At 42.0% G+C, this 17,471-nt stretch overlaps 2 protein-coding genes across 8 annotated transcripts in view; one reads left to right on the top strand and one right to left on the bottom strand.

The window, feature by feature from the left end:
- Window positions 1-571: 571 nt before the first annotated feature.
- On the bottom strand, window positions 572-13,826 carry MDH1 (malate dehydrogenase 1). Its single transcript, XM_048935969.1, has 9 exons — window positions 13,694-13,826; window positions 8,187-8,285; window positions 7,828-7,924; window positions 6,687-6,862; window positions 5,433-5,555; window positions 5,125-5,301; window positions 2,078-2,191; window positions 1,778-1,867; window positions 572-1,219 (listed from the first exon to the last, which is right to left on the bottom strand). Exons 1-9 carry the CDS (start codon window positions 13,694-13,696, stop codon window positions 1,094-1,096), a joined length of 1,005 nt encoding a protein of 334 aa, XP_048791926.1. The 5' UTR covers window positions 13,697-13,826; the 3' UTR covers window positions 572-1,093.
- LOC125689132 (WD repeat containing planar cell polarity effector) overlaps window positions 8,292-17,471 on the top strand; it is a 138,604-nt gene continuing 129,424 nt past the window's right edge. For 5 of the 7 annotated variants that reach the window (XM_048935967.1, XM_048935966.1, XM_048935960.1 and 2 more), the window contains exon 1: window positions 8,292-10,927. The gene's annotated coding sequence lies outside the window, so the exon portion shown is untranslated. Of the gene's footprint in view, window positions 10,928-14,094; window positions 14,209-14,238; window positions 14,619-14,786; window positions 14,862-17,471 lie in introns of those variants that run through there. The other 2 variants (XM_048935961.1, XM_048935962.1) reach the window with 2 other exon arrangements.

Here is a 17,471-nt window from a genome sequence, read left to right as displayed (position 1 = left end):
CTTTTGCTTAGAATTCAGTTAGAGCTGCTAAGCATTCTCTTGATTATTTATTTTTTGGTCAAAATGGTTTTATTTTTTCACTCCTCTTTTGATTTGGAACAGGACAGACCAGGACTTAGCATTGACACGGTGTATGAGATGCACCTGTGTTGGCAAAAGAGGACAGTAGAATGTATTTGAAGTAGCTTCCTGCAGCTAAGTGTCTGTAGGCTGCAGCAAGAATTCTCAAGCACATACATTAATCTCACGTGCTCTTAACCAAGCAAGTCCTTGTCTCCTGGGACAAAAGGCTCCAACTGCCTTTGAAGCCACAACCGAATTAGCACTGATCTTCAGCACCAACACTGCTTTTGAGCTGTAATGCCATTGTAGAAATCTGCCTGTTGCTCTCCTGTTGATGCTGACATATAGATTTTAACCCAGAAGAGATGAATGAAGTATTAGATATCAACAGAAATTCTCAAAACCAGCTTCCTTACTGAAATAAACTAGGTTGTTTTTTCTTTCCTGGTTATACCATTGAGTTCTGCAAGCTACGTAACTGAAACATGTAACAGACCACTAGCAGCCATTTTGTGATCAAGCATCTTTTAATATTTCTATTGATAAACATTGTAAGCAAGACCAGAGTGAACAGTATATATCTGGAGCCTACCCACCGATAGACTCGAGTCACTGAACGACTAGTTCAAGAACTACTGGCATTTTGATTTCCTTCTCAGCCGAACCATTGGATGTTGCAGTGATAACAGATCAGGACGTGTTCCAACAGTGCCAAATTCTAATCAAAACTGAAATTGTGCGTTAGTAGCCAAGGCATAGGCAAACAATTACGCGATTATTCTGTATCATACACAGAAAGCAACTAGTATTGAACAGATAAAGTTTGGTCAACAAACTAACTTGACTTATTTAATAATCTTTCTGCTAATAACTCGATAGGCCCAGTAGTACCAGTAAGCATATGAACTTCAAAATGCACAATTGCCACAGACAGTTGACTTGAATACAGTAATAGTGGTTGGTTGCACACTTAGAGACGACTTTTAGATTCTTCCACTCTCAAATGGCTTTGCATCTCTGGATCATATAGTCATGCACTGGAGAGGAATTCCACAGCTGTCTCCTTCTCTTCAGCTAACTCCTTAGCAGTCAGATCCATCTTCTCACGAGAAAAGTCATTAATAGGAAGACCCTCAACAAACTTCCAGGTTTTGTCCTGTTTGAAAACAAAACAAAAACACTCTTATGTGAGAGCAAGCTTCATTCAGTTTGCACAAAAGGAGCTTTGCAGTGAAAGCACCACAGAGAATTGAATGTCACCTTCATTTAAAACTTTGCTCACTTATACTCACGTACAACATCAAGTTAGTACCTGCGTAAGATTACAAGTTATTCACAGCTGCATGAAAAATCCTGCTTTCCTGCTGTTTTATAATATGATCTGAACTCATGAAGAAGCAGTCTTACTCTTGGTTCTATCATGAACCTTGTTTATGACCACACAGGTTGTGTTTGACCTTTAAAACCAGATCAAGTAGAAGTGAATTTTGCTTTCAGATAAAGAAGACAACCAGGAATAGCTAGTCATGTCAGACCACTTTTCTATCAGCTTTTCTTTGACTGCTTCTTCCAAAATAGTGAATAGTCGTCTATTTTGTGAAAGACTGCTAACACTACCAGTCACTGAAGTTTTATACTGAAAGCAATGCTGTTTTATAGCACAGTTTAGCAAGGTCTAGCAGAACTGACTTAGATTTAAATACAGGCTAGTTACCTTGATGACAACAGGGAATGAATATAGCAAGTCTTCAGGAACACCATAAGAATTGCCATCAGAAATGACTCCCATGGAAACAAATTCTCCCTGGAAACAGAAGAGTTGAGGACAAACACATTTTTCACTGATGGAAGAAAGCAAAACTTTACCTTCCAGTATACTGCATCATGCATGACATGCACTACACCAGAAAAGAGCCATTCTTCCCCTGCTCAACACATGTGCTCAGGATCAGTGACACTGACATGTAATCAAACCATCAGGTGAACAAGCCCTTTTTCAAGAGCTCCATCTTACCGCTGGAGTGCCAAACCAGATGTCTCTCACATGATCACAGATAGCTTTGGCAGCTGACATCGCACTGGACAGCTTCCTAGCCTTAATGACAGCTGCTCCACGTTGCTGAACAGTCTGCAATTAAAAAATACTACATTATGAAGCAGGAAAAAAAATATATCATCATTTGGCCTAAACATTGCAAGTAAATTCCATAAGGAAAGTCCAACTTACAAACATTAATTTCATCAGTCAAGATACTATTCCATCAGTAAATAAACATGGCATACAGAGCAGAAATACAACCAAGAGTTTTGCCAGGACAAGAACACAGTGTCATATTTCAAAGGCTTGCTCATATGTAGGTTGCTCTGAAAGCAATTCACCCATTTATTTCCATAGAAACTGCAACTGATACAAAAAGCACACTGATACTGTTTGGTAGAGCAAATCTCAGTTACAAAACACTATTTTTCAACACGATCACCACCGTTAGCAGTGCATTTTTGCCAAGGATGAACAAGAGCCTGCATGCTGCAGTTATAAAACTCTGCACTAGCAGAGGTGACCCAGTGATGCACAGCTGGAAGGACTGCAGTGTTGGTAGGAAAATGCTGCCCACAACCATCTTCTATTGGACTGAACAGACAGGCAGAAGGCGCCGACTTCAGACTAAATGATAGGTGTGCCAGGACAGTTCAACCAAGATGGGCAGTGTGCTCCATGGTCTTCCAACCAGCACGGGAGCTGGTGTTACTGCATTGCAAGAGAAAGGTTGTCCTCCTCTCTGACTTAGAAGTTAGAGCCTTCAGATTAGACAGAACTGCAACACAGCAGCCAGAGTCAATGGTTTGTCCCGGTTCCAGGAAACCCACAAAGACCAGCCCTTTCCTATCCCAAAGGACAGTGCACATCACTTTATGCACTTTGGACTGCATTTTCAGACGTTTTTCAATAGGGAACTGACATGTCACCACTCCACAGACTGCCATTTTGACCGTGGCTCAGAGTGGTGACATCACATCTCATCACCAGTAACGACACATGCAATCCAGCTGTCACCTTCAGCCTCATATTGATTGTCATATTGACAAACTTGCACACAGTATCTTCCCTCTTCTTGTGTGAGCGTTCATGAGATTCACTGTGTATGGGAACTGCTGAGTCACAGCCTGAACCTCTGATTGATCACCTGAGGCAAGCAATGAGTCAGCCATGGGAGCACAGGTGAAGGCAATTCCTGCAGGAAAGGGTGGAGCCTGGCTGCACCTCCCCTAGACCCATATAAGAGCTGACTGCCAGTGGGGAAGGATCTCTTCTGGTCTGCTGGAGTTTCATAAGTAAGCCCAGGATACAGGTAAGCTTTCTCTCTGTTCTCTTTTTGTTGTTATAATCTACTTTGCCTAACTCTCTTGTTTATTTTGTAATTATAAAATCTTTATATTCATTGATTATACAACCTGCCACAAACTTTTCAATATTCCAACACTGCTACCATTGCCTCCAACATACTGAAGCTGATATTCAGCTGTATGTACATTTCCTGGTCACAACCTGCCAATTTATGCAGATGAGCCAATGGAAATGCTCATTGTTTCACGGGCTGACAGCAGTGCATGGCTATCCCTAACATGGCTTGTCTTTCAAATTGTTGTCACCACTGCTGAAATGTACCACTCACTGTGCTCACATCCACTGTTTGATCTCATAAATGTTCAGCAAGCATCAGTGAATGTCACTGGGTAACACTGTTTCCAAACACAGAAATTCAGTTCCACCCCTTTGATTCATGTGCACTTCCAGGTCAGGCACCATGCTGTCAGGCTGGCCCTCTGCTGCCATCTGTCACACGGTAACAAAATGTTAACAGAACATTGGTGGGAAGCTTCAACCTCTACTGTCATCCCACCAACATCCACCTCTGACATTGTGGGCCAACATCATAATGTAGGAGGCATTATTTTCAGAGCAGTCCTAGTACCTGCTGTAGTTAGCAGCCTCTTCTTTCAATAACCAGATCTTTCAAAGCTTTAACCTCCAGAGACTTCAAGTATGTCAACAGTAACACATTTCTCAGAGCTTCACTGGAATTTAGGTTTTTACTGCTGAATACCAACATGAACTATTTAATCTCAATCCTACAGTATATAATGTGTAAATTTAATTTAGTTTCTAAATAATCATTTAGCCCCTTTTTCTCTTCAGCAGACCATTCTAGTATGGATCAGCATTACAGCGCACCTAGAATGCAAAACAAACCGGTATCTTGCTTTGGCCATGCAAGACACAGCAGGATAAAGGACACGGCAATGAGAAACTCCTGTAACAGCTTTCTGCTTATACTTGGTTGGCAGTATGCACTCATTTTTCTCTAGCAACAAGCATAGATTGGAACAAGCAATACCTAAAACCAAGATAGGACAGGATATAGACATATAACAAAAGACATCCACTGTTCCAAACTGAATGTATCTTGGATAAAAAGCAGAATTTGACTGGTGTAGAGCAACACTGCAATTCCAACCAGCATGTGCCTGCTCAGAGTCCAGTTCAAAGGCTTTAATAATCCCTTTGCTTTATACTGCAGTTAAAAACATCTGTAGTTTTCTAGATATTTCAGATTAATTTTGAGAAATGCTGTTGGTGAGGTCATAGATTGAGATTTGGAGAGAAGAGAAGAAGGTGTTCACACACTGTGCAAAGCTGTTTCTGGTGGCTGGGTGGGAGCAGCACAGGAAAGATGATCCTCCTTCATCTATTAAACCACCAGTGAACAGGTGCTTGTGTGGCAGAAGAGTTGCAACAAAGCTATGACTGAAACTTTGTGTTGAATCATTTGAATACTCTTTTTTTCTAGTAGTGTTTATGAAAGTATCACGATGCCTTACGTTTTTCAAGAGCAAATAACTGACTGAGAACAAGTATCTGCAGAGACATTATTCTAGCTAAACAGATAAATTCTGAGATAGGAATAGCTGCTCCAGTCAGCCTGTTATATAGTTTACAGTTTTACGTGAAGCTGGGAGAAATCCTAAGTACAGGATGATCACTAGAAGTCAAGACCTTACCAGGATAAAGTCTCCCTTCAGCCAGCTGTCATCCTTTATAGCTTCATAAACTCCAACTTCCTTTCCTTTCACATTCACCTTTGCATGGTTAACATCTGGATACTGAGTGGAGGAGTGGTTGCCCCAGATGATGACGTTCTTCACATCATTTGAAGTCACACCAAGCTTCAGAGCAATCTAATTGGAAATTAAACATGCCCTTTGAATTAGCTTCAGCCTCTCAATTCACAAACTTCTTTGGAAGCACAGCTCTCTCTGTATTTAGCAGAGACCACAGAAAGCATTCTAAGTAAACAGGTTCTTTTTACCTGAGATTTGGCTCTGTTGTGATCCAAGCGAGTCAAGCAGCTGAAGTTTTCCTTTGGTATCGATGGGGCTGACTTTGATGCAATCAAACAGTTAGTATTTGCTGGATTCCCAACTACCACCACCTAAAAAGAAAAAAGGAGAAGAGGAATTATGGAATGAAGAAGCAGCACCATGTATTGAGTCAAAGATGCTATTTCTGCAAAACAACTCCTTCCAATGCAATATGAGAACACTCTATGAATGGAATGGCTTTGCCTCTGGGAAAACAAACTCTTGGTTGTCTCCAGCAATACTCAGCCATCATCACCTTAAGAACTATTCTGAGACTGGCTGTCACTGCTCTGTGTAATTGCTTTATAATTAAGAAAGCCAGAGGAGTTGCTTATCTCAATATTCATAGGCAGTTAGAAGTGAAATATTGCTGAAAGTCAGATCAATTTATTACTATGGGAAAACTGTTTTTTTATTCATCTTTCATGTACTAATATGCCTCAAATGATTAATGTCTAGCTCTGCATAATCTCAATCACACAAGCTAATCTACAAACCTTCCTTTATATTTCCCCTCCTGAAAATGAGTTCAGTACATTTTCCATTACTCTGCAACAGTTATACTGATAGTTTTTATTCCAACTGTATAAAGAAGCAAACAAGTCTTTAGAAGCAGTAGGAAGTTCATCAGCAGAGGAAGTAGACATTAAAAAGTCAGTTACAAAGCACAGTTGGAGTCTGGGTCTAAGATTAAGAGCAGTAGGAGAGCAGCCACATGATCCCATTAACTGTGCTGAAACAATCTGAAAGAGAACAATTAAAAGCTTCCAATGCTCCAAAGACCAAGATGCAAACAACTGAAATGAGCTGATCTTTTGTTCAACTGTAATTCCATACTGATGCTGAAGTTAAGGGTCATTATGTTAAAGCCACTGATGAAGCAGACAGCTGCATGCAGATAAGAGTTCTTCCAGAGAAGAGATAACAAGAGATTTTTCTTTTTAATATTTTTAAGTATTACTAGTGTGTATGGAATATTGCAATTCAATGTACCCTTTTTCACTGAATGAATTAAGGACTAAAACATCTACTAATTTAACACACCATATCTCATCAAACCCTCACTGTGTTACAGTCTCCAGGACCTAAGAAACAAAATGCCTGCACTGAATAGGTTCCTACTTGCACAGAATCACACCACAATCTATTTAGATCTCTAAATGATCAGAGCTGAACCTTTACAATTCAATTTCAATATTCACCTTGACAGTCTTTTTGGCATATTTGTCCAAAGCTGCACCCTGAGACTTGAAAATTTTCACATTTGCTTTGAGTAAATCCTTCCTCTCCATGCCTTCTCTCCTCGGCATGGAGCCAACCAGAATTGCTATGTCAAGGTCCTTGAATGCAACTTCCTCTTTGTCTGTTGGAATGACCTCTAAAAAAGGCAAGGAGAAAAGAAAAATCTATCTTTCATAGCAAAATGTTTTTATATATATAGTATATATATATACATATATATACACACACATCTATATAAAATCTGATCCAAAAACAGCAGCACCTTTCTGTTCCAAAAAATGTAAGCAAAGCCATTTGGCATTAATTCCAAAGATTGAATACTTGCTATTCAACAGTTTCTATATGCTAATATTTACTTAAAACTTTAGCTATAAATTCTGAGCATGTGAGAAGGATGTGTCAGAAGATACCTTCTGTTTATATATATACATATATTCATAGATATATACAGACAGGTCAGTGTATAAATATGCACGAATTGCTCTTCACTTCTACAAAAAAAAAATCATAAATTTACAGTGCCAAGTACAAGTGAAGATTTCCATTGCCTCTAAGAATTCAAACTGAAGAAGGGTTGATTGTACAAGAGCTAGAAGCTACATGCTTTTCATGTAAGTATTATAATAATAATCACAGTGGCATCTACTGGCTCCCTTTCTTGTGCCCATTTAGAATAGAGGAACTTAAATATTACATGTCCTGAGGAGTATTTTCTCAGTGTGTCTTTATGAGGAAACACATCTCCAGAATTGTTTTTTGGCTTGGTAAGAACATGCAGGCATATTTCAAGATTCAAAGTTATTTCACCGTTAGGCCAGAATACAACAGATAAATGTACGAGTATGTGACAATTTGCTGAATGTGCCAGCTACCCAGGCTTAGATACATGAACCAGGAACTTAGTGAATTTTTATACAAAACCCACTTGATGACATTCTTCCTCGTATGAAGTCTAAGTCAAATTAGTTTAACATCCACAAAAAATAAAACTAAGAAAGCATCATCTAATACATTCTTCTGCTTAATGCCAGCTACTGCAATTTCTAGATCCAGCAGCTGTGTTAGAACACAATATAGGTACAAGAAAATGCCTTTTGGCACCTCTCAGCAGCGGCAGGGCACAGTCTTGCAGCTCCATCACTACGCCTTCCAAAACAGTCATCATAGGAGTGATATCCAGCAGCACAAGTACAAGAGGCTGCAAAGAAAGAAACAGTTTACTCGGAATTGATCGTAGACTCATCTGCTTTGAAAATCAGTTTGTCTTGTTATCTACTAGAAATTTATCTCGTGTAAGGAATATCAACTCAGAACTTTAGCACGACCAAGTACTGAAAGCTTGCATAACTGAGCAGGACTCTCACAAATAAATCACTAGTATAGTGGTCAAACATTAATTCTGGCATTAGCTTATTCGTTTCTGCGCAGCAGAGACAAACAACGATTCAGTGAACTCTCACCTGCTCTTTGCCAAAGACATCTCCCTTGGCGATGCTGTAGAGCAGGGAGTAAGCAATCTGCCCGGCAGCTCCGGTCACCAGGACTCTGATGGGTTCAGCCTGGAAGAAAGTCAGGGAGACTGAGCCACAGCCACACAGTGCAGGTTCACAGCACCTCGCAGTGGTACAAGTGAACGGGTACTACAGAAATGAGGTTAAGATTATTTAACCTGGATGAAATCACATGCTTAAAAATGGATGAAGGCCAGCTTCTGGGATCATACCGGAGCCTCCAGAATCTTCTCTGCCTACACTTACAGAAACAGGCCATGCTTGAAAAGATATCCCCAAGAATAAATGCTCCCAGAAAAGCTTCCAAAATTCCAGGAATCACAATTAGAAAAACATGGTATGTATTTAAACAATGCTACTTTTTTGGCACGAGGCATTGCGATGCACACTCGACTCATTAGACTGTATCCACTTATACTTCCAAACTCACAATTTTCAGGAGCTGTTGTACTTTGCCAGTTTTCAGATTCTGAAAATACAGACTTTTTTTTAATGAACTATTTTGAATGCTTACTTGAAACTGAAGATTTGCTGAATGCTGCAAGCCAAAGAATCTTAAAACCAATGTCTCACTAAACCGTTACACAGCAAATCCACAGACATGATGGGCAAATACAGACACCAATATCCAAACTGACCAAAAACCCCCAAAGACTGGGAGGCTGTTATGCCAACATGCTGTTATACTGTATCTAGCAAAAAAAAAACCACAAAAAACACAATGCAACCACCACAAGGCTTACTGTGTAGCAAAAGTCCATTCTGTTAAACAGAACGCTAATACTGAAAGGGCAAAACATGCCAAAGGCTGTTCATAATCCAATATTCTTTAAGCCTGCTTTTTGTATCACCCTTTTTCCCTAGAGGCAACAGGGGGAAAACTGTTAAGACAGGAACATGAAGGCTTGGACCAGTCTGCTGGAATTCTACACTCACTTTTACAATTAATTAAAAGATTATCATTTCAGTTATGGACAAAACACAACATTCAATTATGTCAGACGTAATTTAATTGCATACAGAGCTCCACTACAAAGCAGAGCTTGCGGACCAAAGGTGGTGGTTTTGCTCAGCATCAAAGAGGTTGGAGCTGAAATACAGATCCAGCTTTGGGATCCTGAGTTTAAAGTGATGCTGAATGGGTCCAGGCAAGATGACATGGGTGGCTGCAGTCCTGTGTGCATGTCCTGTAAGATGAGGCTGAGGAAGCTGGGCACAGTCTGGAAAGGTAGAGAACAGAGGGTGCTCCAGCAGCAGCCTGCTAATGCTTCAAGGAGGGCTACAAAAATATTGCTGCTGAACACTTCTCAGTAACAGATGGCGGAGTGGGAGGCCACAGATCACAGCTTGGGAGGTTGAGCATGGACATTAAGAGGGGAATTCTCAACTAGGGTTGTACTGCTTCACTGCAACCAGGTACCCAGAGAGTTTGTGCACCCTGCTCCCTTCATGGATGTTAAAGATCCAGATTAAAAAAAAAAAAAACAAAAAAACAACAACATGCATGACCTCACTTTGAAGGAGCAAAAGACTTTCTATTAGGCTGGATCAGGCAACCTCCAGACTCAAGAGCAAGGCAGAGTCAGACCAGATGGTCTTTCCAACCAACATTCCTTCTATGATGCACTGGAACAGGCTGCCCAAAGAGGTTGTGGATGCCCCATCCGTGGAGGCATTCAAGGCCAGGCTGGATGTGGTTCTGTGCAGCCTGGTCTGGTGGTTGGAGACCCTGCACATAGCAGGGGGTTGAAACCAGATGATCACTGTGGTTCTTTTCAACCCAGGCCATTCTATGAGTCTATGAGTCTATGATTATGACTTGAGTGCACGCTCTCTGCCATAGCCACCACTCAAGCACAGCTGCATCAAGCTAACATGAGGTGATCATAAAAATTAGGCTTTGTAGGAGCTGTCTCATTCTACACTGCACTAGATAAAATGAGAGCACAAGTGTTAATCTATTGAATACACAGAGTTAGAATTCAACGTGATTTTGCCTTTATTATTCATAATATTCTTTAAATGTTTGGTTAATTAGCTGCCAGTTCTGGTGCATTCATTTGAACCTATCTTACTGCGAGTCTCATCCCACAAACCTCATAAAAACTAATGAGGAACGAGGAGGAGAGGAGACAATAATTCTTCCCATTTTAACTTTCAAAACTAGTTCCAGTATGTTATTTTGGAAGTTATATGCTACAAAAGTACTGTGATGTCTGAATGACGATGGGCAGGACAGACTCAGAAGCACATCAGGTTTAAGAACCAACTTCAGTGTGTTTTGAAGGAGAATCTACTTTTTATTTAGGAAATGGAACAATCAATGCTCTTTTTAGGCTTCTAATCCTAGCAGTTTGGAAAGTACTGGAAAATTACTGTACTGCAGAAACTTGGCCTGGTGAAATCCCATATGAGGAGCATAGAAAAAGCCATTCTGTAAGGGATGTGTGATGGAGCTGTCAGCTCATGGCCAAAAGGGATGACTGAGCACCTGGTGAAGGGGTATGGCTGACCCAGGAAGCACAGGTGCAAACAATTTTCCTGTGCTTTCCACGTGACTGGAAGAGAGTTGGATGCAGGGTCCAGCCCTGGGCTCATTTAAGGACTGGCTTCAAGGGAAAGAAGGCCTCCTGGATGAGGGCTGCTTAGTGAGGAATATTCCACAACTGGAGTCCTTCATCACCAGCTGGGTGAGTCAACTTTTGTCTTTTATATGACTGTTGGTATTCCCTGTGATGTTTTGCCTGGTACTGCAAATAACTTGTCAGAAGCAACTTTGCTTCCTCTCTTATTCTAGTAAGTGAATGCATTTGCTTTGAGCTTCATGGTAGCTTGAATCCATCATGAATTTGGTGCTGCAGAATTTTTGTTGTAATAGAGGATTTTAAGAAGTTGGGCTCACAAGTTGCTAAGGAGAAAGATCCTATCTACAGTCATGTCACAAAAGGGAGACAAATTCAGCAAACTTCTTATACCGTGTGCTTTCCATTTTATATGTTAGTGTGATCCAAACAAAAAAACAACTCCAATGCATTCACTAGTAAGCATTTAGTCCAGCAACAGGATAGGAAAGGAACAGAAGATTTAAACAAAAAAAAAAAAGTAGGTGGTTTTTTTTTTTTCCTTTTTTTTGTTTGTTTGTTTTTTGTACTAAAATAGCCTTAACACTTACCCTTGCTAAAATAAGCCCTCAGTCTGACTCACCTCCACCCTCTCAAAAATGTTTGTTTACTGCCATCCCTCTGTTTTCTTGTCTCCATTTTGGCCTGGAAGAAATGCAGCAGCTAACACAAATCAAGGAGCACTGCCTACTTAGTTCTCTCTCACCAAGCCATCACTACATTATACTCAACCCAAAGCTTCCCACCTACCATCAGCAACTGAGCAGTAAGTGGATTCTCTTCCCTTTGATTCTACAATCTCTGGATCAAGATTCTCATCCCTTGACTCCAGAAGTTGGATCAAAACACTGAAACTGTTTTGCTTCTTACAATAGCAGAAGGTAGCTAACTCTCCCTAGCAAGTTTATGTTGCATCGCTTCTAAGCACTGTTATCCTTGAGCAGCTGAGGAAGGGAGTTTGGAGAAGCACGCAGCTCCCAAGATAAGATCCTCCCTGTGAGGGAGTTGCAGGTGCACACACATTCATGTTCAGGCATTTAATCCATGACTTGGCTTGTGTACAGGGCTTCAACGAGAATAGTGTCATGCTTTAGTAACTGCAGAGGTGACCTTCATTTACTTGGGTATATCTGAACTAGGAAAAAAACAAGTAATTGAGCATTTAATTCCAAAGCCTTTTCTACTCTGCGTATGTCAGATACGTGGTTAAAAAGTTTTAAGAAACAAAGAGCAGTAAAGATAATGGGGGAGGGGAAAAAACAAAACAACAACCAAAAAAAAGTGTGAACACTGTGACTGCTGACGTTTGTTCTCATTCAATAAACACGTTGGGTTTCCACTCCTTCAGGTTATCTCTAGTTTAAAGGTAAATATTCTGCTATCATATGAGGAAATAATGGGTTTAATGCTTCCAGTCCCCAGCTGGGACTCAGGAACTTGGTGTCTAAATTACTTTTGTGATTACTGCTGGTATCAGCAGACTTAAAATATCAGTGCTGCAAATGATAATAGTACTACATGGCAAAACAGATCAGGAGGTTATGAAATTTAGTTAAAAAAAAAAAAAGCAATGTTAACCCATCATTTACCAGATGCAGGAATGAGAAAAATCCGTTGCCTGCTTACACAAGTGATGAGCTTTAAATTACTAATTAGTTATTAAAGATGAGAATTAGCATTATTGCAGCTGAATTTAGCTGTCAAGTTGCCATCAGCATTATTCCTGACCGACGAAACTAACCAAGCTATCCCACCATGCCTGACAATACTTGAAGCACATCAGTGAGGCTAACTAGTCACAGTGCCCTCAGAGGCTTGGAGCCTAAAATCGAGGCCAGGCTGGATGTGGCTCTGGGCAGCCTGGTCTGGTGACTGGCAACCCTGCACATAGCAGGGGGGTTGAAACTGGATGACCTTTGAGGTCCTTTTCAACCCAGGCCATTCTATGAAACCCTCCCTTCCTTCCCCTGAAGGAGCACGGGGCACTGCCAGATTATCTGGGAATGTGGCAGACTGCATCAGCAGGAAAGGGGCAGAACTCCAAGGGAAGTCTTTCTTCAGCAGTGACCTTCAGCCAGGTGCCCCCACTAACTTCTTCTATGTCATTCAGCTAACAGCAGTTGCATCAATAGACACAAGATTCTGTTTCACAAGTTCAATGCTGACAGCAAATGCATAGAAAGAGTACTGGAAGGGTGGAAGGATGAAAGCAGTGATGTTCCAATGAGACTAAGTATCAAAACAGAGCTTTAAACAAATGGTTCCTGTGGGACCAGCAGATTCACAGCAACCAGTTTGGAAAGCTCATGTGCAAAATGAAATGCTATGCCTTGTGGTGGCTCCTGAGAGCCCACATTCTGAACAGAAACATGAGTTGAGAAGTAGAATTGATGAGGTTTTGCAGACTTGAAGTACTTTTTGAAAGGTGCTGGAAAAATAAGTCATTTTAGGGCATGCAAGGAGTTTTAATATACATAGGAAAGTGAAGATGCGAGTAACAGAGCACGGAGGCTGCCTGTTACAGGGCAAACAAGGCCTCCGGGCAGAGGCGCAGCGTGTCCCCAATGACCTGGGAGCCCGGGGCGAACAGCCGCCCTTATAGCGACGAACGGAGCCGCACCGCTCCGAGTCTGCGGCGTTTCTCCTTCATCGAGGAGAGCCGCAGCGCTCGGCAGGACGGGCACGGAGGGAAGGGCTCCGCGCCGCAGGGAGCCCGGGGGAGCCGCCGCCATTTCGAGATCGCCTCCGCCCGAGGAAGCCTCAAGCCCCAGCCCCCTCCCCCAACCACCTCCCGCGACCCCTGAGCGCGGCGTCGCCACACGGAACGGTACCGACCATGGCTGGGAGCAGCGAGCCGAGCGGCAGCCTCGAGGTCACCTCTACGGCGCGACTGCGACCGCCGGCGGCGTCGCGCTAGGGCACCGCGGAGGGGCGGGGCGCGCCGCGCTGCGGCGCGCAGGTGAATGGGGACTGTAGTCACGAGTCGCGCAGTCCTGCATTGTCATGGCGGGGGCCGAACTACAAGTCCCAGAGTGCCTCGGGGCACGCAAGCCCAGGCCCCTGCACGCTATTGGCGCCGTTTTCCCCGGCGCCCCGCCCCTCCGGCCCGTTCATTAATCCCGTCCGTCCCCGCTAGGGGGCAATGAGCGGCTCCGAGAGCTGCGCATGCGCTCCGGAAGGAGTGTGGTTATGGCGGTGTTGGCTCCTGGGTTTGCGCATGCGTCAGACGGAGGAAACTCAAGCGGAGCCAACTGTGCGCATGCGCGCGAGGGGAGGGGTCCACACCGGCTGTAGAGGAAGGAAGGGGACGTCGTGCGTCGCGAGAATTCGGGGCTGCTGCGCGTGCGCAGGTAGCGGCGCTGCGGTGGTTGCTAGGCAACGCTGCAGCAGGAACGGCGTGCGGAGGCGCGCGGGATTCCCTCCATCTCCCCAGGCCCTGCCGTCTGCACGGTGCTGCTAAGGGCCTCAGCACGGCCACTCTCCTCAGACCCACTCGCCCCGGCGTCCCCCTGCCTTCCTGCCCGGCTGGCTCTCTGTGCTCTGACACGCTTCTCTCAGGGGCGGCCTGTGGTTGTGCTGCGGGCTGAGCTCTGTCAGTGAGCTGCTGGCATAACCGCACCGTGGATTGTTTTCTTCCTCAGGCCTTGACAAGGTTCCTAGCAGAACAAATCCTGTAATTTAGCTTAGCCTGTGCCGAAGGCTCACGTGCCCCAACATTTTTCAGCAGGATTAGTTTTTAATCCTATTTAGCCCCTTACAGGTGATTGTTTTAACACCTTGGGCAGCACTTGGGCTGACTTCTGTCAGTTCCTCAGTCAGAAATCCTCCTTTGGGGCAGTGGTGTTAAGTGTAAACACGAACACACGGCACGCAAATGTTCTCACTGTAGCGAGCCTTGTTGCTAATCGTCCTCGTGCCACAATCCCAGGCTTCCTGTGGTTTGATCGACCGACCCTCTGGCAGCTCCTGAAGTATCGGAAGCAGCGGTGTCAGGGTTCAAAAGGTATCGTGATGCTGAGTTTGTTCTCAATCTCATACTGCTCAATGCTGATTTATACTGCCTAACAGCGATACGTTTGTGCTGTGAATGAAGATTGAACTGAAGTTCTGGTCTGGGGTTGAATTTAAAGCCAAGCAGCTGCAAACGAAAGCAGAGGTCTGCCTTGCTGTGAGAGGTGCCTCATCAGTGTCAGGGAGCTTGTTGTCCAGACAAACTGTTCCAGAGCATCCTTAGATGCTTTACACCAGTAACTGACCTTTTTTTGCACCCAAGCTTCATACCGACTTAATTGAGGTTATTTAAGATCTACATTTACCCAGAAGTTGACATGGGCCCGCATAAGGTGATTTTTCACTAAGCATTATCAGTTATCTTCAAGTTGATTGCTTATCAGTTTTCAGCAAAATCAGTATAAGCGTGCTATAAACTGATCTGTCTGCCAGCATAGCATTAAACCATTGGTTTAATGGATTTCAGTTAAGCTAGTCGAAGTTTCTTCTGTAGGTAAGGCTCTGTTTTCATTCTCCATCCTTTTCTGCCCAAGCTTGTGCTTGTTAGTTTATTGCTGGAGATAACGTACCTAACGTTGAAACTGATTTGTAGTGAATGTTTGTCAGTTTATTTTAAATATGTTCCTGGTATAATTAGTCCCAGATAGAGTAACATCGGTTTAAGACTGCACTGCCTTTTGTGATGTTTTAACTGAAGGCAACGTTGAAGTTTTTCAAGTTAACAAAACTTAATAGTTCTGCAGTTCTTTTTTCTGGGCTTAAATAGTGTTTCTCTTTGTTAGAATTTTATGTCTTCCAAGCAAAATGAAACTATACAAAACTAAGCAAGAGAAATGACGGATGCTTTCTTTTCTCCATCTTTTCTTTTACGTCTCCTTTTCTTGGTGTTTATTCGCTTTTTAAAATAAATCTGCTTCTGGATAGAAATTCTTCTGGTGTTTTGGCAGCATGTGTTGGTCCTCAGTTGTATTCCTCGTGCTGTTAAATCATATTGTCTTCAGATTGTTGGTGCTGTGGGGATCTATGAATAACATACACTGAGTTTCTGCATGCTAAATCTGTGCTCTCTTTTGTCCTCAAGGCATGTGCTGTATTTGTTATTTTTCTGATTTATTAGCCTTAACACCTTTTCAAAGCTCCAGAGAAGTTCATTCCAAATCTAATGCCGTTTTTCCTGTCAATTTTTTCACAGTCTTCAGGTTTCCTTGTGGGATGTTTTGTTTTTTTATCGTCTCAGAATATCCTTGCTATTTTACATCTTCAGTTGCCACTATTTCTGAGGTGGTGAGGTGTTGGTGTCATTTTCTTAGTCTTCCTCAATGAATCTCACATGTTTTATTACTGTATGTCTTTTGTGTAGAGCTGTAAGCCAAAAAGCTGCAAAAGTGGAAACAAATTAAGTGCAAAAGAAGTAATGAACTTCATTGTGCGCACAGATTAGGCATTCAGGTATTTACTGAAATGCAGTTTACAGACTTTGCATTCACTAACATTAAGTAACGTGCAGATTGGTGTAACTAAACAACGCAATTAATACTCAAACTGTTTTGACCTCTATCTTGTGGTGATTAAGTATTATTTTTCAAGGCTCGTAGTGTTGAAGTGTTTTTTTTTTTTAATTCCAATTTAAAATGAATTATTCTCTTTCAGTAGCTGTCAGTGTTCTGTAACTATAGTTTGGATCAGCTTTTTTTCATTGCTATCTATAGAAATCGCTGAATTATTTTTGGTGAGTTTTTATACCCAATTTTCAATGATTTGTGGAAGCTTTTTTTATCTTCTCTGTGTATAATACAGTTTTTCTTTCTAAATGTACTTGCTTACAGTTTTTATACAGAAAATGTATCTCAAGTGAAAGTAATTCTTCGAAATGCTTTATGACCTTGTAAAAAACAAACAAAAAACCAACTATATAATTGCTGGTTTAAAGCCCAGAAACAATAGTAGAATTTGAGCACTTTTTGAAGCCTATCCCAGGAAAGAGATTGAGAGGACCAGAAGTTAGTTTTTAAGATGACAGGGAACCTGCAAGAGTTTAAAACAGGACAAAGTTGTAGGTATAAGAAAGAACAATAAGAATTGTGGCTTAAAAAGTGAAGGTGGGTAAGTGCATGAAGTGCTGATGTCTTATACAGGGCTTTTTTTTATATTCTCCACTCTAATGGCCAGAATCTAACTTTTTAGTGTTCATTTGTAAACTTCAGCTATGTGATCCTGCATGGGTGTTAAATGTCATGAAGAAGCTGGTGTTTCTAGACCTTCTGCTAATAGCCCTGATTTTTATTATTATTATTAATTATTTTGCTGTAGTTCAGAAAACATTCTCAAGTAGTTTTGCTTTCTGTCTGTGGAATCTGTTTCAGAGATATGGCTTCACTTCTATTGTTTTTAATAGCTCGGGTATGTTTTTGTGTAATTACAGATAATTGATTATTCATTGATTGCATTTAGAAAGCCTCTGGTATTTTAGTAGGTGGGTGGGATGCCATGTATCAATATGCCTGCTATGAAGAGCCTCCTGATGCATAGCACACTTGTAACAGCTATTCATAATCTTCACAAACTACCAACAAATCAGATCTTAATTAAAAATGTGACCAGA

The sequence above is a fragment of the Lagopus muta genome, chromosome 2 (genome assembly GCF_023343835.1).
Source record: "Lagopus muta isolate bLagMut1 chromosome 2, bLagMut1 primary, whole genome shotgun sequence".
Taxonomy (NCBI): domain Eukaryota; kingdom Metazoa; phylum Chordata; class Aves; order Galliformes; family Phasianidae; genus Lagopus; species Lagopus muta.
This window is presented reverse-complemented; position numbering and strand designations above follow the sequence as displayed.

Bases quoted from the DNA above. Each gene is read 5' to 3' on its own strand.
- MDH1 (XM_048935969.1), bottom strand. The intron at 2,192-5,124 runs GTAAGGTCTTGA...TTTTAATTGCAG, and splicing joins TGAAGGGAGACTTTATCCTG to ACTGTTCAGCAACGTGGAGC. The intron at 1,868-2,077 runs GTAAGATGGAGC...TTCTGTTTCCAG, and splicing joins TCTGGTTTGGCACTCCAGCG to GGAGAATTTGTTTCCATGGG.